The 22,107-nt window shown below is 43.4% G+C and overlaps 1 protein-coding gene and 1 long non-coding RNA gene across 3 annotated transcripts in view; one reads left to right on the plus strand and one right to left on the minus strand.

Annotated features, from left to right (window-relative positions):
* Positions 1-1,112: 1,112 nt before the first annotated feature.
* Positions 1,113-7,450, minus strand: LOC134551851 (uncharacterized). Its single transcript, XR_010080709.1, has 3 exons — positions 7,342-7,450; positions 2,158-2,371; positions 1,113-1,526 (listed from the first exon to the last, which is right to left on the minus strand). It is a non-coding gene; the product is annotated as an uncharacterized LOC134551851 (long non-coding RNA).
* Positions 7,451-18,084: 10,634 nt separating this feature from the next.
* Positions 18,085-22,107, plus strand: part of PTPN4 (protein tyrosine phosphatase non-receptor type 4) — a 110,714-nt gene continuing 106,691 nt past the window's right edge. The window contains exon 1 of one of the 2 annotated variants that reach the window (XR_010080817.1): positions 18,085-18,723. Coding sequence is in view for 1 of the 2 variants with exons in the window: in XM_063400835.1 (XP_063256905.1) it covers positions 18,711-18,723 (13 nt within the window). In the remaining variant the exon portion in view is untranslated. The remainder of the gene's footprint in view (positions 18,724-22,107) is intronic. The other variant, XM_063400835.1, reaches the window with a different exon arrangement.

A 22,107-nucleotide genomic window follows, 5' to 3' on the forward strand; every position in this document is an offset into this window, starting at 1 on the left:
CATGCTAAAGCAAACTGCAGTTGCTTGATTCCAAAAACTGTGTGCTTTCTGAGAGGATTTAAAGTTAAGCTGGTTCAATTATTCACCCTCTGACTTCAAAGAGCCCTCTAGACTGTGTCAACCAATATGCCTGGTGAAAAGTTTGCATCTGTTGTAAAGCAGTTTTGATAGCACAGCAGTCATATTGCCATAACGAGGATATATTAATAACAGAACATTAAGAAAGGGTTGTATCTATTTAGATCTCTCTGCTTATTTTATGCATATCCTAACAGGCCATATTTCTGTACATTGAACTATCCAGTAACCTTAGAGTGGGGATGCACACGTTGTGCTAGTGAAACGTGAGTTATTTTATCAGGAAGCCAGGCCTTGAAGTTTCACTGAAGAAAAGCAGGGCAATACAGTGCAGGCCACCAATAGGACAGGAAAACAATGTCAGCAGGGCCTTGAAGGCACAGGACATTACCAGAAGCCTTAAATGCACATCACAAGTATTAAATTACTTTTCTCAAGAGAAATGAAATCTTGAGAGCTGGCTGAAACCAGTTTTAGGCCTAACTGGGACATGTATTGAGTTGTGTAACAGCCTATTGCAGCTGGCTGGCAGCACAGGTGGAGGCTCCTGTAGATGGAACAAAAGATTGCAACAAAACCAACTAGTCACACAGGAATCTTATTTCAGAATTGGGTATGCAAATTGATCACTCTGATATCCTCTATGGATGCATCTGTAAAATTATTTCATCATTATATTTGCTCTAGTGATGTATTGCTTTTGTTTGGTTTGAGGCTTTGGTTTAATTTGGGTACAGAAAGCTGTACATTTTTGTTTTTCTTGGGAAACGAACATCTAACTGCTGTATTGCTTAAAACACCTTTGCTTTATACAAAGCTTGCAGACCTTCATCATCCCCGATGATGCCATTCCATATGTCCAGTTCTAGCATAATTGGCATTGTAAATCACTGGAAAAGACTGCAAGAAGCAGATATGTTTAGACATAAAATATGGGTTTACAGCCTATACGATCTTTGTAGAAACAAGATTGTTATGACTGATTTTTAAGGTAAAGAAAATTCATGTGCCTTTTCTGCCTGCTTTTATTTTGTGCTGACGTAGGCTGATAGAGCAAATAAATAAATAATGTTTACACAGAGCTGTACTAGAATCATGTAGGTTTTATAGTATGGTCACACCTGAACAGCTTGATGATGTTGAGTATGTAGATTAAAGATGTTCTTGCTGCATAAAAAGATGCTGCATGTTGTAAGTGACAAAGCTGAAGCACTGACTTACAAATTAGCCATGCCATCCGGTGAGCTTGTTAAGCAGCATCCCCTCAGGAGACAGCAGTAAATGTGAGTGATCAGCCATGAATCCACTTAGTGGATATCCTGTAAGGATTCATTTTAAGCCCACATTTTTTATCTGTAGACAGTTCTGAAAAACAGTATCTGTGAAATGATTCTTTAGTGCAGACATTTGGTGCAGGGCTGGTGTTACAACTCCAGGACCACCTTTTGCTGAAAGTAATAATAAAGGATTTGATTAGGAAATAACATCAGCAGGATTCTGATCCACAGAAGCTGACAGTGCATGTCAGCTGTGGGTAATGGGCAGCCAGCCCCCCTTGGGATCACACAGGACTCTGCATTAAGGCAAAACTGCTTTACCCCTCCCTTGAGACAGAAGTTTGAACCTGCAGAAACAGCCCAACTTCAGCTTTTATTGACACTTCATTGCTAGAGGCATTACTCTTTCATCTTGAGACCCTCTTACTGCTTTTCCGGATTTGATCTGCTTTTTCTTTTCCTTTTCCTTTTGAGAACTAGTGTTACATGCTATTCTAAATGAGAGACTTACCCTTAAACACTCTTTGAGAGATGCCTTCTCAGGTGTTTGGGGTTTTCCCCCTGTGTTATACCTGATGTTATCTACACAATTGGTCTGTAGTTTTAGGAAGTCATTGATCTCTGATGTATCAAATCTTAGCATGTTCATTAAGGACCTGTTTCAAACAGGCAAAATTCCCTCCACTTTTCTATTTTCCTGTATATCCTTGGTATCTGGCCTCTGGCTAATGTATTCTGGCTCCTCACACTGACTCCCTTCCCTCAGGACCCTTCATTCTGGAAAGCTTTGCTGGGTAAGTACCTGGCTTCCTCTGAAGACCCCTCTAGGAGAAAATGAGGTGCTATTGGCAACGTCAGGAATAAACACTGCAGCCTCCATGCTGAGACAGGACAGAGTGCCCTCAGACCAAGCCCCACGGCAGCTCACACTGCAGATCCGAGCAGGCTCTGACACGAGGTTATGTAGGCCAAGTCATGGTTCTGGGCGGTGTTTCAGTCACCTCAGCTCTAACATGCTGTGTGATGGAAAAGTGAAAATGTATCTATTTTGCTGAATGTCTGAGCAGTTGTATCTTAAATATATATTTTCCATTTATATTTTCTCTTGAGAGGCTATTCATGCAATAATAATCTGAATTAGTTTGTACTGAAAAGACCTAACTTAATGTCATTTTTCAGCTTCAGAAACTATGTTCGAAGTTTATTCTAGCAGGATCTAATTCTTTATTTCACTCAAGCAAACCCAAGATGTTCACACTGCTAAAAATCAACAACAACAACAAAAAAAAACCCAGCCTGGCAGTTTTAGCAAAATTTTAACAGCATTAAATGATGCATTAGCAAAGTCCTCATTACTCTCACCAGACATAGCATGGTGTGTTAGAAGTATTAGCAAAACTGACCTTTAGTTGTGAAATTAAGTTAATAGATTTGAGGCACATTTGGCCAAACTTGTACACTTAGTTTGGCAGGGCAGCCCCCCAGGCTGCTCTGAGGTTTGCAGCCCCTTGGCAGTCCTGCTGGCACGTCAAAGCTGATAGCACAGAGCTGTATTCTCCTCAGAAGGTGGGGTATGAAGGGAGAAATCCAGTGATGAGCCTTCAGGTGGGCTCAGAGCATCTCCCTGTGTGGACCCTATTCCTGGGTTAGTTCCAACATTTGGGGCCAGGTGAGGCTGCAGGGACCAGTCAGTCTGACCATCCATCAGAGAACTACACCCACTGCAGTTGGTAAATTTGCCTCACATAAATTATATTACTGCACCTGGGCTGCTTTTAATTGCGCACTATATTTCCCTCTTTATTTGTGGCTCAGCTTTGGCAATATCACTAATATACAGTGATAAAAAGCTCCACAAAAAATACTGTGGGCCTTGGGTAAAACGCCAAGAAGTGTAATTACTGATGTGCACATCAAGCCATTTCACTTGTGGTGGAAGTGTGATCCTAGCATTGATTTTTTCCATTACAGCATCAAACCCCATGTATGATGCATTAACAGCGCTTCAGCGGGTGGATATAAAAATCTGTCACTGTTACAGCTGCCTCAATGCCTGCCTTCTAACAGCCTCAAAACCTGTGCAGTGCCCTGCCACGGGGTATTTCAGTGGTGTGAGAAACAATCACTTTGACACATGAGAAGCCAGACAGTGAGAGGGGACGTGGCAGCACATCCTATCTGCAAGATTGCACCTGCCACAGCACCCTGCATGCTGCAGCCAAGGGAGTCAGGCAGTTGCAAAGCGGGCAGGAATTAAATGAGTAATTTATCCCCCGAGATGGGGAGCTGCCAGTGCAGGCAGGCCAGTACCTGTGGCTTGTGGGGCATGAGCTGCTGTGCTTGGGTTTGGGGAGGCCCTTTGTCTCATCCTCATATGAAATCACTGATCCATGGCATGTGTGAAAAAGAGCATTCTCACAGTTCCTATTTCTATGTAAGGACATTTTCTAAACCCCTCAATGTAACTTCTGTGTTATCCCCTTGGTCCACCTGCCAGCAAATTTGCTTTTGAAACACACTTAATGGTTGCTACATGTGGCTTAGCCATCCTGCACAAAGTTTTAATTTCCTCTCTGCCCCACCTTCAGAGATTCTTTACTTCCCCTAAAATATGTGTGAGGTATCTCACTAGAATCCTCAGATCCACAAAAAAGAACAGCAAAAGGAGTCAGAAACGGCACATTGGACTCTCCACCTAGCTAAGGTGGAAGTTTTTGGAAGGAACAAAGTGTAACAAGAGTCAGGGATGTGGTATCAGATGCTGTGGTTAGAGGGTGTTGGTAAGAAGGGGTGGGGGAGAGTGCATCAGGATCTGTGCAGCATTTGGATGAATCCAGAAATAATGGTCAACCCAACATATGATCAGTCTGGAAAAACTTGCTCAAGTTCAAGAGGTTACAGGCAAAAAGATAGTTGGCAAAAGATAGAGTAGAATTAAAGCAGGGAGGATTGGAAGAGTGAGAGGGGATAATCAGAGGGGATAAGTTGTTGTACATTGTGGCTTAACCCCAGCTAACAAATCAGTCCCACACAGCTGCTCACTCACTGCCCCTGTTGGAATGGGGAAGAGAATTGGAAGGGTGAGAAAGCTCTTGGGTTGAGATAAGTACAGTTTAATAACCAAAATAACATAATATTGATAAGAATTTGTAATGAAAAGAAATTTATGAAAGAGAGAGAAACAGAATCCCAGAAAGACAGGTGACGCAAAAAAACCCCAGCTGCTCACCACCAACAGAGCAATGCTCAGCCTGTTCTGAGCAGCAGCTCCTCACCAACCTTCCCCCAGCTCTGTGTGCCAGATGGGACGGGATGGGATATCCCTGTGGTGGTCACTTGGGGTCAGCTGTCCTGGCTCTGTCCCCTCCCAGCTCCTTGTGCACCCTCTGCCTGCTCACTGGTGGGCAGTGCAGAAAAGGCCTTGGCTGTGTATGCGCTGCTCAGCAGTAATGAAAGCACCAGGAACTGTGAGCACTGCTCGCAGCACAAATCCAAACCACAGTCCCGCAGTAGCTACTGTGAAGAAACTGAGCTCTGCCCCAGCCCAAGCCAGAACAGTTCTAAAGCAGTGCAGAATCTCTTGAATGTGCTAAAAAGAAAAGTGGTAGGTTTTATCATGGGGTCAGTTTACGTGTGCATGCACTTTCCTGTGCTTGATACCTGAAAGGGGTATCACTCATCCAGACTTTCCTTACCATAAAATGAAAGTCAGGCACTCAACAATTGTGATTTTAAGAAAAGTTAAATTTATTCAGTATCAGCAGTGCATCATTCTGCATGGCTTGGGGCAGTGTGCTTCATCACATGCAAGAATCTCCTGCAAGGATATTAACTAATCTTATAGAAATAGAAATGTGTTGAAGAAATTAGGCCCCAAAAATTACTTCCTTGCTTTCAGTAATTCCTATTACTATTTCTTTTTAAGCAAGCTTTCTAATATTGCAAACTGCAATGCTTCCTGGCTTTGTTGCTGTTTCTTGTATGGTTAACTGGAGCAAAAAAAGGTCAACATAATATTTGGCTTTCTCCTTACAAATGGCAATAAGCTCCAACCCAGAGACTTTGAAAACTAAATGCTTCCTCCCTGGTATTCCTTAGCAAGCAAAATTTCTCCACCCAAAAATAGCCTGACACTGTCCAAACACAGAAGCCAGAAGAAGTGGAACAGAAACATGGGGATATTTTTGCTTTCTTTCCTAGTACGGGCAGATAAAGAGAAATATTTATCTGCACACATGAGATCATTTAAGCTTTTGTAGTACCCTATGAAATTTGTATTCCTCCTACCTCCCCCCTGGCAATAACATGCCACAAAATGAGTTCTATGCCACCCCTTGTCACGCTGTCTCTGTTGCTGTGACTCCATGGAGTCACCTGTGTGGTCCTGCCGGGAGTTACCAGCAGCTCTGCTGGGCAGGGCTGTGGGAGAGGCTGCCCAGCCTTGCTGGTTCCCAGGTCTGGCTGTGGTGGTCTCTCTCCAGCCTGTTCTCTTGCCATGAATCACCTCTCACAGGGAGACCTGGGAGCAGCCCTTGAACTTGCTGTTCCACCAGCACTCAGAAGTCCCTGCCTGCACAGCAGACATGCAAACCTGCTGCTGCCCCGCCACATCCACCCTTCCCTGGGCTCTGTGCCCCCCATATGCCTCCAGCTTTGCCAGGAGGAATTCTCATCCTTACGGCTACTCCTTGGCCTGACCTCTCTGTTGGAAGGCTGCCAGCAAAATTAGAAATGAATTTCAGGTCTGGCAGTGGTTTACGTGATGCAACTGCTTGTCTGCTGGGAACGTGATTCAATTCCCAGAGTCACTGGGCGCTGAACAGACTGTACAGAGTAACAGTTTTCAATCAATACTGACCTGAGCTGGAGATGAACCCATCTGGAAGAGATGAGAAGCTCTGCAAAGCTCCCATTTACAATTCCCTTTGACATGCTGATTCCCTACCACTGGCCGATCCCTTCCTTCCCAGGATCATTATGAAGCAAACTCTATTTCATTTAGGTCGTGACCTTATGACTGATTTTTCAGAGAATTATGACCTACTTTGTTACTGGGTTTTTGTGCTTGTTTTTAATTCTTCAGATGGAGTAAAAAATAAGTTAATTACCAGAGAACAAGCTTTTTTTTAATACTTTTAATAATTTATTTTTAGTATTTTTAATAGCATCTACTGTAACCAGTGTAACATAAAAGTATTTAGGGCTCTTCTTTGTAAATCTGTTGCTTTTACTCCTAACCTTGATGAGGTGTCATATCTCACTAGAGAATGTTACATGAAATTCTGCCAAAATGAAACCTCTGGCCTGAAACACTGTAAAGAGTCCATAGCTTAGAATAATGCTGCATCTTGCCACTGCCTAAACTGATCTAAACCTAACCATGTCTACAGGAAGAAAGGAAAAACAAAAAACGAGATTCCCCCTCCCCATGTTCTTAATCCACCTTTCTCTATGCTAATCTCAAAATGAGCTTGTGAATGGTCAATCAGGAGGCCAGGGCCCAGTTTGCTGAGCATCTGGCCTAGATCCTCAGCTGATGTATATCATTTATATTTTGAACCTCATCACACCAGCAGCAGATTGTGTTCCTGAACAGTAAATATTGACTGCTATGAGGCCCTATTAAGCGTCAACAAACCATTCTTTTCTGTTCTAGTTCTTTTCCTAGATTAAGTCCAGATAAGCAAATTAAAGCATGTCACAGCAAGATAGGCCAACATAGCAGGGTTTTGAAGCTGTGTTTTGATTTTTGCTGGAAAGGAAGTGTGCCACCGATGCTGTACCTTAACCAGGTCATATTACAGTTTCCCCAAATTACACTTACCCCTTTCCTAAAACAATAAAGGTGCTGCTCATTGGGCCATAACAGCACATTTCTGACTAGTGTGGTACATAATAAGCAGACCTCTAGGAACAGGGGGTACCCAAAAACCTGATAGAGACATGGCCCCCCCAAAGACCTTAATTAGCTGAAACAGTCTCTGACCTTCTCTTCGCTTTGTCCAAGTAGAGCCTCCAAGACAGGCTGTAACACATTTATCCAATAAACTTGTCACACGAGAAAGGCTGTGCAGCAGTGCTTGGTTGGGCCTGCCTGCCCTGAAAGGTAAGAGGATCTCAGGTTGTTTACCAGAAGCTGTTGCACAATGCACAAGTTAAAACCAGGCTGGCAGGCTCTGTGGGAGCCACACTGCACAGCACTTCCCCAGCTGCCTGGGTCAAAGGCTTGCATAACAGCAAGAAAAGTAATATGTATCTGTGATATTATTTGAAGGAGCTTCATAAAAAATGTAATCTAGTGTAATTTTCCAGCTCAGCATGAAATTTTGAATTTCTAAGGTATAAAGAGAAAAAAAAGGACTAGCTCATTGTATTGACATATATTGTTTGGTTAACTTTCGATTTTGTGTCACTCTCCGTAAACCATTTCACACATTTAGCTAATTTCTTGATACAACTGCTTATGAGTAATAATGGCAGGAAACACAAACTTGCTTTATCCCTCTTTTATGCAGTGCCAAGTAAGAAGCTCTGATGAAGTCAGAGCAGTTACTCCAATGTGAAATGCACGAGTCTCACCCTCACACCACACAAAGCAATGCTGTCACTGCTTTGTTTTAAACACACTGTTCTGTGCTGAGTCTTTAAATTTATGTTATTTGACTCAATAAATGTTTGATGGTCTCAGTGTAGCATCTAGTGGAGAAAGGGTAAATAACAGAAAAAATGCAAAGCAGAACAGTGCCATTAATCCTGGTGCACAGTGGAGATGAAGGTGGGCCCCATTGGGGAGGGGGAATACTGGGAATACTCCCTCAAATAATTCAGTGAAGCACTTCGAGGGTTTCTGCAAAGTGGCTGCAATTCACTGCGTACAGTGCAGGGCTTCTAATCCTGACAGAGCAGTCTGGTATCACTGGCTTGAATTCAGCTCACGAGAGTCTCTGTGTCTGAGGTACACAATTGCTACGAAGGCAAATCGTCCTTTAGAAACTTCCCTACTTAGTTTAAATTTGCTTTTGCTGCAGCAATAATGTTTCTGTCCTGGCTAAGTCAGTTTTATGTTTTTTGAGTTCATGCTAATACTGTCTCCAATTTAACTACAGAGCCAGAGCTGCTGTTCCCCAAATTTTGTCCTGACTTAGCCTTTGCACAACCCAAACAATGTCAGTGTTGCTGCAGGAGCTGGTCACACTGGAAGCACCACAGCCAGATCTGGCTCACAGGGGACTTGGCTCAGGACCAGTCCAGGACCCGTGATGCAGCCAGACCTTGCAGGGCTCAGGGAAGTTGTGAATGCACAAGCAAAGCAGGGATTGTTCCCGCTGCCTTTGCATATTTAATCTGGGTTTCAAGGGCTTAGCTTTTGAGACATACCAAATTTCAGCAGGTCCTGAAAAATGGGGTCTTCTGTGTAATTATTTAACAGCAGCAAAAGAAGCTTAGTGTAACACTTCTAATATATTTTTTTTTCTGAATGTCATTATTATATCCTGTTTATAAACAAATTAGAGTAACATATCCATGGTAAAAGAGAAGAAAGCTTATTTTTAACTGTGACCTTAACAGAGTAAAGAATAGAAGGCTTGTTTTATAATTATTTTCTTTAAACTTTGTTGTGACTTTTCAAGTGCATAATGTCTTTAGTATTTTATGGAGAGGTGAACAAAGAAGCACAGATCCATACACCAGAGTCTGCCTCTGGGCACAGTTCATAGTGGAGAGTCCTCCACTGTTAGAGGGGGAGACAGCTATGAAATTAATGATGGGTTTGTAGAGCCAGTTCCTCACGATATGGCATGGAAATGTGCTGCCTTGGGCAGGAATACAAAGCAGAGAGTATGTCCCTCATTAACAGTACCTCTAGAGAATGCTGTGATTAATCCAAAATTATCAGAGATACAATTTCTTTGCAATTCATGAGGCCTCTGTATGTTGCCACATATGTGTAGCAAGCAATTACAGACAAATCTGCATTAGGCTTGTGGCACTAACCAATAGGCAGCAGATTCAAGGGTTCCCCATTCTGTATTTGTCCTTGCTAAATCTTGGAAGTAAGATGGATCAGATCTGCTCACTCCTTCATCCCCATTAGGACATTGGAAGGCATAAAGTAAGGGGGATTCCTGTTTTCCTGCCTTGGTGCAAAGAGTAGAGCTGATAGTGCTGCCTGCAAGAAGTGGGACTGCCCAGTTGTCTTACAAAATGCCTCCCAGGTCATCTCCTAAAGTGCCTTTCAGCTCTATCCTAATCTCAGTCCAATCTCTCTTTACTTGATGTTTTCCTACTCCTCTGAACTGCTGGGGGTCCTGTCCCGTGATCCCAGAACAAGTTCCCTGCAATGAGGGTAACTGTTCTGGTTTTTGAGTACTTAGAAAAGGGCAGCAGACATCACCAAAAATCCCTCTCACTGCAGTCCAGTGACTGAGCCTGGAGCTGGAGAGAAAGAGCTCAAGATTTTTACCTTTTTACACAGAGAGGAATTCATGCACATTTTCTACTGTCCTAAAGGTGACTTGGGAGTATCAGTAACATTACTGGTAAAGCCAAGCATTCAAAAAAGAGTTTGTTTCCAAGATTTTGAAATAATATAGGTGCATTTTAATTTTCATTCTGTTGTTCTTTGGGATTTTTTCCGACTTCTTCAACTTTCATGTTTCCAAGTCCCCACAACTGCTATGACTAGAAACATAGTCATTATCACTCTTATAATCAGTACCATGGCTGTTTGTAACACTAGGACATGAAAGCTAAGATTCTTAGATAACAACCAAATTTTATGAGCTGTGGGTAACACTACAGACCTGCTGTAGATCAGATAAAAGCCACATTAAATGTGCAACTAACTGCTAGCCTTGGTGGTGGTGTCACCAGAGCCATGAAGCACTGAGAGATCCTGTCCTCCGTGTGTGGCCCCTTTGGGGTTGAGTAAGGAAGGTGCAGGCAGAGCAGTGGTGTAAGAGCAATCCTGTGCTTTGTTGGTTTCAGTGTTGTCTGTCCATAGGGCTGCCAGCCCACCCTTTACTGGCATCTCTCTTCTTCTGTTCCCTGGTAACCCAGAAGCCAATTTCGTGTCTGTGAAAGCATCTTTCCAAGGCTCTGTTCACCAAGTGGCAGATAGTTCTGGGTCTCTGGTCCTCTTGTCTTTGCTGAAAGTTTCAGATGTCATCTGGTATGCTCCATCCATAATATTTTTAGGATCCAAATATTTTTAAATAAAAAGGAACACATACAACATTTTGCACTCTTGATCTGCAAATATTTTTCTGCCCTATTAGAAAATGCAGTGAGCTAAATTTTCTGTAAATGTTGATGCTTTTTATTATAATTAGTCTGGCTAATTTGTACATGATCAGCCCAAGCTTTCTAAAATATTTTCTAGTTATGACCTGAACTTTGGAACCACTTCAGGAAGCCAGAAAGTGAACATTCTATGAATCAAAAATGTAGAACAGGTTGTGCAGTTCCTGGAAGAACTTAACCGGTCAAAAAATCTGTCTTGGCAATTTTTTTGCAGGGAGGCTGGAGTGTGTGTGTACCAGGAAGCATTTTGCACATATGTTTTGTTTAGCTGTGTTGCTGCTGTGGCATCTTTGTCTTTTTCTTAGGAGAGGCCAAATTTGGCAGTTTCCTGTACCGCACTCTAATTCAAGGTCAGAGCAAACCACAACCGTCAATAAATGCTCTTTTATTTTTCTCTTCAGAGGTATTTGTAAAGAACACTTACTTTGGAAACATGTCATGTTCTACTGCAATGGAGAAAGACATTTTCAGGGCTGGGGTTGCATTTCTGGCTATGTTTTGCCAGCGGGGGAAAAGCCCTGCATGCTGCTGGCTGTTGGCAGACAATGCCAACCTCAAAACCGCAACTGTGAAACTGTGGCGCAGTGAGAGGTGACACACGGTCACTGTGTCTCACACCACTGAGGAGTTCTGTGCAAACTTCCATAAAGAAGCCTGTGAAAGGCTGAAGTAACCAAGCACTACTGTATTTTTTTAAATCTGCAGCAAAAAGAAATTGGGAAGGAATGACAGAGAGGCCATTTTCTCCTCTCATCTTCTATATGTATTTGTATTTTTCAAAAGGTTTCCTGATGTTCCACTGGAAACAAGCCTGAAATATGAAACTGCCCATCTGAAAGCGTGAGCTCATTCCAGTGTTTGCCTTGCAGATCAAGGAAGCAAAACCAACTCAAGCAACTTCTTTACCAATGTACAGTACGTACTGCTTATCTACACAAGTGCTGTCACCTCAAGAGAATAAAGTGCTGTGGCCTGCACTCAGGGATCTTAGCAACAGTAATGTAAATAGCATTGAGTACAAAACACAGCAACCTGTGCACTTACATCATTCTTATTAGAATCAGTGCTATCTGACTTTCAGCTTTGAAAGAAAACTGCCTACTTTCCTGATAGTTATCTACAATTCAGTCAAATATAGGTCAAGGTAGTTAGGGAAAAACAAAATAAAGCCTGTGGAGGTGAAACCTCTATGTGTGAGTTGCTCATTTCAAATATTACTTGGAATTTGTTATTACTGTAGAAAGAAATCAATAGTAGAATTGAATAAATCCTCACAAATGGAGCCCACTATACTCTCTTTGCTTTTTGCATTTATCTTTCTCTCCTCCCAAATACTCCAGAAATCTTAAAAGTTCCAAATTCAGAAGGCTTTAGTGGCAGTTGTTAGAGCTGGGTTGCTTAATGATGGACTTAGGAAAAGAAAAAAACTATTTTAAAACATGCAACAGAGCTCAAACCAAAGTTATAGGCCTGTTGCAGAAATTACTGGGTGAGGTTCTTTGGGCTAAGTCAAAATGAAGGTATAACTAAATCATCATTTTTGGTTTTGCATCTATGCAACTGGTTTGCTAAATTAAGATCACTGGATCTCATGTCAAAATGTTGATTAAATTCCTTTTACGGTTCTAAAAATGTTTATTAGATGTTTCATTGATTTAAGTGTTTTACTGGGATTTCTCAGGTTCAGTCCCCACAGGATAAGACAGGAAGCAAGAGGTCTGAGGTGGGGATGTCTTTGTGGTGCAGCTGTAATATAAGGAAGGTTGACCTGAGTCACACCAAAGGTCCAGGTAGCCTGGTGCCCTGCAGTTCCCTGCAGTGGAAATATAAGGACAGAGCAGTTGCAGCTTCATTTCTCCTCCTATTTACCAGTTCAATCTCTTATTATCTACGGACAGAATTGGAGGCTCTCCCCATTTCTCTGCAAAGCAGCCTGTTTTTCTGTAAATTTGTCTAGGAACTTCTTGCAGCCCTAAGTATTTTTGGCATCTAAAAGATCTCATGATGATGAATTATCCAAATTGAGCAGATGTTGTTTAAATAGTACTTCCTTTTGCTTGTTTACACTTCCATGTGAAAAAATATTATTAGATTCATCATTATTCTCATAAGAAATGTGTAAATTGTTCCCTGTTCACCTTTCCCATGTCACACTTGACTTTTGATACTTACATTACATATCCCATTTCTCATTTATTTTCTAAGTAGTTCCAGACTAATTGATCTATCCTTGTAGGCATTCCATCCTTCTGATCAATCTGGTCACCCTTTTCCCTGTTTTTTCATGTCTTTCCAATTCCTAAGATGCTACTACATGTCAAGATGCTATAAGCAGAATTTTGTCTTGTATTAGAGAGAACGTGGTTCCTGAAGATTTATACAGTAGCATTTTATTTTATTGTTGCTTTTTCATTCTCTTCTCTCCTTATCAGTTCTAACTGCCTCTTTGAGGACTGAGATAACAATTTCAGAAAACTATCCATAGTGACTTCAAAATATCTTTGCTGACTGATATGAACTAATTAGAGCCTACTATGTTGCACAAGTAGATATTTTCTTGTTTTCCTTTCATTGACATGTGCTCGTTGCATTTTAGCTGCTATTTTATCACCTACTCCTTCTTCATCATGACGTTTTTCCTTTTGGCTACTTTATGTCAGCAGTTTTGGTTTTGATTTTCCTGAATAATTGTGAGTCCCTAGAAAACACTGGCCAATCCTGTTTCAATTACCACTTGTGAACAGGTTGTAAAGCTCAGGTGCATTTGGAATTTCACTGGTTACTCCCTTTGTGATCATTTACACATCCATCTTTCCTTTGAAGCAGCTGCCAGTCACAAAGAGAGCTCCCTTCCTGGGCTTTGTAAAACTGTTTGGGGAAATCTTTATACATGATTGCTTCATCCAGGCTGCACGTTAAATGTTCTTCACATTGTGTCCACAGCTCCTTTATCGGTCAGACTGGGAAGATGCCTTGAACATACTCTGTCTCCTTGAGTCCCACACATTTGGATTTCCTTTCAGTGGAAATTAGACTGAGAGTGAAAGCAAGCTGGGAGGAGGAGAGGAGGAAGAAGATAGCAGGAGATGGTACAAACCTGGTCTTCTTCCAACCGGGAGTTGATTATGGCTGAAGACTCAGTGTCCCAGTGCTTATATAAAGTCTAGATAAGCCAGCTCCTCTTTATCGATATTGGCTGACTTCACTGATGAGGTTTGCAGTTTCCACTTCTCATTACATGTGATGAGCCACATGTTAGACTGACTGGGTTGTCATTTCTGTTTTCTCTGAAGTCCTGTCTAAAAATTTCTATTTATCCAGAACTGAATTCACTCCAAACCATAAATTACAAAGCACAGCTAATAGTTTGGTGATTTCAGATCCAAGTTCTTTTTGAATTCTGGGGTGAAAAATACATTGTCCCAGCAGTCAGGTACTGTACTGACTGGCTCCAAAACCACAGGTACCCCGTTTTGCAAATACGTTTTTTCTGACCATGCTCCTAAAAAAGGTTTTGTTGTGGCAATCATCTCAAAATCTGCCATAAAGAACAGCGATGGGAAAAAAAGTCCTTCATTTTCTCCTGTTTTCCCTGAATGCTTCTTACATCTCTGTTGCCTGCTAGTTCCTCACATTCTCTGGCAGATCTGTCCTTGATGTGTTTGGGGAAAAAATTATGCTTCAAAATAATTTTTTACCTAGTTTATTATAGGTGGGGGGTTTGTTTGTTTGTTTGTTGTTTTTGTTTTGTTTTGCTTTGCTTTGTTTTGCCAGTTTATGCTGCTTGCTAGAGTTTATGCTTCTCCTTTTGGACAGAAACAGAAAATAACATTATTCCACGAGTGAATGCACAAGCAGACTTCACAAAATCACTTGGCTGTTTGCAGTGGGTATCTAGAACTTCAACCCTGTGGTACTTTGAAATGCATTAAAGGCAAAGAAGTTTGTCAAAGGCTGGGTGGAGAAAAAAAGGACTCGGTGAAATATGATCCAGAAACTGTAAGTACAGATGTTTCCATTATCTTTCAGTGCATTTCTGAGCATTATCCATTACATGTATTTATAAAGGAAATACAGCCAGCCTCCAGAGTGGATGGTAGCTGCAATAAGCCTATTAACACAAATTACTATTTTGCAGTATTCTAATAATTGGTACTGTGGAGCCCTATGGCACCAGGTATTACACAAACTTAAAGAGAAAGTGAGTCTCTGTCCCAAGCGGCAAAATTCTTCTGTTCCTGTAGCTCAGGACACTGCTGAACACTGATGTTCAGTATTTGTCTCCACACCATGCACTATGGATACATTACCAGGGATCACAAAGCCGTATTCCAGCACAAACTTCTCTGCCATTCATGCTGAGCAGTGGCACTTCCCACATGGGACTTGGCCAACTCTAAGGTTGTTCCCTGAGTAACGTGTGTATGTTCTAAGAGCTTTGCTGAATTAGGACCCTAATTTGTAGAAAATGTATCTGCTAATAAACATACACTACACTTGATCAAGCTTAGCGTTAAGATTAAGTGCCTTGTGTTCTCTTTTCACAGCTAAACTCCACCAGTGGCAAGAGTAATTTATCTTGAATTGCTTTAATGCAGTGTTTAAGTACATCTTCTTGGCCACAAAGCAGCTTGCATGTATTTCAGTGAGAGGCTTAAAATCCCATTCACATTTTTAATATACATTTTTCTCACATAAATTATCACAGCTTGGTTGGCAGGCCTTGCATGAGTAATAAGGTTGTTGGCACAAACACACACCACAGATCTGTTAGGTAAAGGAGAAGCTTTTGTTTGCTTCTATATTTACACAAGAGGTTTAACTTGTACAAAACAGTTTAAGATACTGGTGTTTAACTGGCAGGACATGACAAGCCGTGAAATAATATGTCCTCCCCAAAATGCATCAGCAGAGTCCAGCTAAATCCCCATACACTGGTTTGAAAATTAAACTCCTGCTATGCAAAATATCTTCACAAAACACAGCTTACATTGCTTATGTGCACAGGCTGACAACAGCCAGAAACTTGCTTTTATATGAAAGAGCTATGCTCCTGAAAGAGAATTGAGCTGAATGCACTTTTTACATGAGAAAGGAATGTGCTCTTTCGAGTAAATAATGACAAAGTGACATTTCAATTTGCTTTCTCTCATTCATAATTTTGGGAAGTGATTGCTCAGGGTATATGACATGTACTCAGAATTCTGCAAAGTAAGTTTTTTGCTGAATTCTGCATTGTAAGGTCTGAGCAATATCTGCACTCAAACATTCTGCAGGGCAATTTTGCTCCATTGCTGTTGTAAGAGCATGAGATGGAGAACTTTGTCTCAGTATCTGTTTAGTGCTCTTGCAATGTAGGCCTGAATTACTCTGCACACGGTGGGAATCTTCCACTGCCCTGATTTAGGGCTTTCAGTCAAGTCTTCTGTAAACAACAAAATTCAAAAAAGACAATGTATTGCAAGGAATTAACTTTGGAATGTATCTATAGTATCTGTATCACTAATTTTATGTTAGACCAGCAAAACAAATCCTTTTGTAACACTGAAAGGTTACACTTGCCAAAACGATCTTGTGTAGTTCTAGGCTCACCACATTGAGCAGTTTGGCTCGCTCCTCATCACACACTCTGTTGAAAGTAATGTATTAATTACTGCTCTTCTCAGCTTGAACATAACTATATGTTTAACACAAACCATGCACAGGGATATGAATATGTGAGAGGCAGAATTGGAATCAATCCTTGCAAAAGGATTGAAATGTATGTGTGCAATTTGTGATTAAATTCGACATGATCTGAAAGAGAATTATCAGGAAACCAAGGCAACTCTGCAGCCAAGGATGCTTTCAATGCACAGAAGAACATATGCCCTGCTCGAGAGGCTGGCAGCAGCTCACAAATGCAGGATGCAGTTGCTGGATGTCTCAACTTGCACCACAATCAGTCTGTCTGTGTAACTACAGAGATGTTCAGGAAGAGCTGGAGAAACAGGAATGCAATAAGGAATGGCATTACCAATGCTGTGTATATTATTTTGGGGCTTTATGAAATCATCGGTCTAGGAATTGTTCAATCCAGGGGAATCATTCACATTTCGTCATCTTTAAGACTTTTGTTAATAAAACATAAATTCCAGCAATTTATAACTGTTTTCTACTCATTAAGAAGTCTATTATTTAAAAGTGCTACAGAGACTGTGATCTGAAATTTCTGCTTGACTGCTTCCCCCAAATTCAATCTTCTCACCCCAGATTCAAACTTGTTCCTGAAAGAAGTGGAGTATCCTGTATATCCTAATACTCACTCAGGAGATGGGAGGGGGAGGTTTGGAGGGGGTACAATTGCTTTATTAAAAGCAGTTGGGGGAAAACACTGCTAAGAGGGAAGGACTATTTAAGCAAAAGTACAAAATTGGCACAAGAACCATTTAGGCTGGAAATGTATATAAGGTTTGCAAACATCAAACGAATGAGTTGTTAGAAAGCTTCCTAATTAGAAGAGAACATACAAACTCCTTCAGTATTATCCCACATCTTGCTATGGTTAGGAATTTAATTGTGAAATCCAAGAACTCATTCCCAAACATTGGACTCAGTGATCTTAAGGGTCTTTCCCAGCCTAAATAATTCTATATATTCTATGTGTCTGTTATTAGGTAAAGAGCTTGTTGTGAGATTTATTTTAATAAGTGGACATTAAAGACAATTTAACCAAACCCTTTCATACACGGTGTAAGTACATCAAAGGACCAGGTTGTGTTTAAACCATGTCTTTGAACGCAAACCTTCCCATAGGCCACATATGAAAAATTTTATATGGCCAAGAGGCACAACACATCCCACACTCTGGAAAGCTCAGGCAAGGACCTACAGGCAATGATGTCCCTCTGGGACATTGGCAGGGTGAGCCTGGGTGGCCATGTGAACAACACGGAGGGTTACGACATTAAGACACCCCAATTGCTCCGCTGTGGCTTTTTCCCTCCGAACGGAGCGGGTCAGAAGAGCAGCCTGAGGCTTCCACGGACACAGCCTCCCTCAGCAGGACCCCGTCCCACAGGCGAGGAGGAGGCGGCGGGACTGCGGTGGGAACCAAGCGGAGGCAGCGACGGCCGCTCACAGCCGCCCGCCTCGGCGCACCGCTACAGGTGTGAGTGACGGCTCGGCTAACCAATCAGTGCTCACCGCCGCCTTCAGCCGTGGTAAGCCCAGCCAATCAGACCGCCAGGTGCACTCTGGCTCCTGCCCCCTCCCTTCTGCGGACCAATAGAACGGAGAGCACAGCCCCCGCCCCCTTCGGCTCTCGCGAGCTCTCGGGAGCCGCCTCCCGCCCGCCGCCGGGTGACTGCGCAGCCGCCATGTTGGTTGCTATGCTGCCCGCGTGAGGCGGGCGGGAGGGCGGCGATGAGGGGAGGAGGCTGCAGGTCCTCCCCCTCCTCCCCCACGGGCGCTCGCTTGCTCGCCGGCACGGAAGGCGCCTCCGCAGCGCCCCGCTCCATCTGCCCCCCGGTCCCCTCTGCCTCCCGGCCGGGGCTGCGCGCGGGGCAGCCGCCGGTTCGTGCGAGGCAGTGCCGCGCCCCGTGAGGGAGAGCCGCGGCCCGTGCGGCCCCTCCGGCCGGCCGCTGTGAGGAGAGGGGGGAAGGAGAGGCCGGAGGGTGGGGGTGTCCTCCGCCTTCCCCCCGGGGCTCCTCCGTCCTCTTCTCCCCCAGCTCTTTTTCCCCCTCCTCCCCCCGCTCCCTCGGCCCCGCCGCTGCAGTACGATGCGGCGCTCGCCGCTGCGGCGGGGCGCGGGGCGGCTGCTGTCGCTGCTCCCGAGGCTGCGGCTCGGGCGGGCGCTGCGGGAGGACTGAGGGGGGGCCGCCAGCGGCGCCTCCGCTCCTGGTCTCGAGCCCGAGCCCGCGGGGGCTGCGGGCGCTGCGCGTGCCCGGGCGTCTGCGGCGCGCGCGCCCGCGGAGGCGGGTTGGGGGTCGCGCGGGGCGGCAGCGGCGCGAGCGCGCAGCCCCCGCGCCTCTTCCCTCGGCGCTCCCCGCTCCATCTGGCACCAGGACGTGGATGTTACATGAAGGTAAAGGCGGCCGCCGGCGCGCTCGGGGCTCCGGGCTGGGGGGCCAGGGGTGCTGCGAGCCGCGTCTCTGTGCTGTGACCCCCCCCGCGCCGCTCCCTCTCCTGCAACTTCGCGCTCAGGTCGCCGCGGGCGGAGAGCGACTCTGCCCTGAGCCCTTTTGGGGGGGAGGGGGGCGTGTGTGTGCGCTCTCCCTCTGGTTTCCCCCTGCGAAAAACCAGGAGAGCCGGCTCCCCTCTGGCGAAGGGAGTGTGGGGGCTGTGTGGAGCTGGGGGGGTGGGGAGGGGGCCGCGTAAACAGCCTCGAGGGGAACGAGCTGAGGGGGAAGGTCGGGGTCTCTAAAATGCGGTGAACTCCGCCGAACGCCTGAGACGGATTTTTATTTTAGCGTGTTTAATGAAAAACTTTGCGATCCTGAGCTTTCTAGGCACATGTGCGCGTTGCCCTGGTTATGGGCAGGGAAAATAGGTTTGAATGCTGTCGTTGCATTCCTCCGGTACATTTTTAGTGTCTCCCTCGAGCAGAAGGCTTGTATAATCGCTGTGTCTGTATGCGACAGAGGCTTTCCGTGTACCTGGTGATGGGTTCACTCGTGCATGCTGTTGCAGCACCCGCTGGAAGAGGCATAACGTCTTTTTCCTTTCAAAAATCTCCAAGAGCTAGGAGCTAAAACGAGATAGCTGCCAGTGGACGTGAAATGTTCCCACCTGTGGTCTGTTGGAAGGATATACATCGTTCAGATATAAAATACACGTGAATGAAGTTTATGCTGCTATTTACACCCATCCAGGACTTCAGTGTTCAGGCTAAGCTGTTACAATTTTTGAACTGTGAGATAAAAAATACTTGTATGATTTGTGTATTATAGGGTGCTAGTGGATCTTAACTGAAGAATAATTGTTGGGCTGCAGTGTGCATATACATTTGCTCACCCCGGGGCATTTTCTCTTGCCCTGAGCTAAACTCAGAGTTCAGTGTTAAGGGGGTTTGTGAGTGCACGTTTGCCTGCTTGTTTTGGCAAATAAGTGCTGTGTACTGTTGGGAGGCACCGACGTGTCCACACGCGTGCAGACATTGTGTGCTCCTCACATTGTAAACGTGTGTTGCAGGACTACAGGAATGAGTTACATTAGAATTAGCAAACCCATTTTTTATTAGACATGTGTATTGTAGGAAAGTTTTCCAATTCATTGCTTGAACATAATGTATTCAGTATTGTAATCGTACGGATGCCATTTTCTTGACAATGGATTTCTTGCTTCACTGACCTAAAAAGTTGTTTTTACATATTGGCATGACTCTGGCTTGCACCATGTTGATAAAATATGATTCTGGGTGATAAGCTTACAAATATGTACACGTGTGTCAATATGCTTCCCAGGCAAGTTTATAAACTCAAAAATGTACTGTTGGTCTGATTTTTTGGCTATAGTTTTGTTGTCATTACAGTTTCTTTGTATTTTTAGATGATGTGTGTGTTTTTAATTTTAGTTTTCTAAAGTCAGATTAAACATTGAAATACAAATGCATTTTCCTCACAAGCAGAAATGCATTAAATAATTTTACCTTTCAGTATGTTTTCCTTATGTTTGCAGTTAAATTTGGAATCAGATTTACCTGTTTAGAGTTTGCTTTGATTGTTACTTCTTGTTCAGCAAAATTGTCCATGAAATGTGTTGTTTGTTGCCATGCTTTACAATTCTCAAGTCCTGTTGATGTCTAATTTAGGTTGTACATAACAGTATTGATTGAACACTCTTGCTAAAAATACTCTCAGGGTTGGGTACAATTACACTATAGCAGCAGGAAAGTTCAGCCAATACTGTTTTTCTGTGATTAGAATTAATTAATTATTAGCAGCTATATTTGTAAAGCATGAATAAAAACCAGAGTCCTGTAATCTTAGAACTAATGCTACTGCCTCTGTGAAGTGGGTGAGCTCTCTGTTAATGAGCAGAGTTCATGCAGGACTCTTTACATGTCACTGCCATTAGCATATTTGATATATACAGTACATTAATACTCAGGGTACATAATTTTGGCTCAGATCCTGCAGTGGCCCCTGTTGGGGCAGATGGATCCACCTGCACAGAAGTTGCTGCAGGAACTTGAGTTCAGTAGACACCAGGCCTGCGTTTGTCGTTTGTGCTCGGGCATTTGCTGTGTGAATGTTTGGTTGTGTTTGGTGATGTCATAGGGCTTCTGGGCATGCAGAGCTCCAGCGCTGGCAGCCTCAAACAGTGCTGTGTGACATGATTACTCGGGATAAAGGGAGTTTGAAAAGATTGCTTTCATATTGTAGCAGCACTGCTGAAAGGTCCTGAGCAGCGTCTGGGGGTTCCATTTCACCGGGTCATTATTTATGGTTGTTACTTTGTAAGGATTTGGTTGAGTGTGCAAGGGAGTGTTGTGCTTTGGTTTGTGTGTGCATGTGGAAAGTGGGATGCACGCCCTGCAAGCGTCTTGTGGAGAACGGAGGGGAAGGTAGCCAGGATGGGTCAGCCATGAGCTCACCTGTGTGTGGGAAAAAGAGCAGCTTGCTCGGGGCAGTTTAGACTTCGGATGTAGTCAGTGGGTTGGGTAAATATTTTTTGAAAATTACAGTGGATTGAATATTCTGTTTTAACTTTTCAACTGGTCAAAACTTTAATGAAAGCAAACAGTAGATATGTGCTGCTTTTATTTTTGTGTTGGAATCAATGTTAGACTATTTTCCTTAAACTGATAAATAGCACATTTCTGTGGTTTGTCTTCTTGGGTTGTCTTATTACCCATAGTTTGATCCTCTGATTCATCGTGATTGTGTCTTGCTCCTCCCCTCCCCCAGTTTGGGCTTAAATTTGGTGCAAGATCATATGAATCCCATGCCTTCACATCCTGTTTCTGTGTCACCTCACTTCCATTCTCACCAATTATAAAATGGTCAAACAAAAGAATCTTTCAGCAGATGGTTGACTGTGCTTTTTTTTTTTTTTTTTTCAATACCACACTTTCACTCTGGTGCTGTCACTTTTCATAAAATGGCCAGACAAAATTCTCTTGGGTATTAATGTCCTCCAACCTAAACAACTGTAAAAAACAGATTGTGTGTGTATATAATATGGAATTGTTCATGGAGGAAAGAAGGAACTGTGAAGGTAGAAGAGCAAAGGGAGGGGAGAATGGCCCAAGCAGGAGACAAAACCCCAGGAGCTCAGCAGTGGGCTGGTAATACAACAGCAGGTCTCTGCTGTCTGCACCAGCTGTTCATGTATGCTTGTTTGGGAACAGAGGCTGTTTTTCCTTCAGGACTTGTAATCCACTGAAGTAGCACAAAAACAATTTTCTCTAGGCTTTTCAAAACCTTTAATTTCTTAAATTTTGGTGTTCCTTTTAAGTCTGTAATTA

Source organism: Prinia subflava, chromosome 6 (genome assembly GCF_021018805.1).
Source record: "Prinia subflava isolate CZ2003 ecotype Zambia chromosome 6, Cam_Psub_1.2, whole genome shotgun sequence".
Lineage (NCBI taxonomy): Eukaryota > Metazoa > Chordata > Aves > Passeriformes > Cisticolidae > Prinia > Prinia subflava.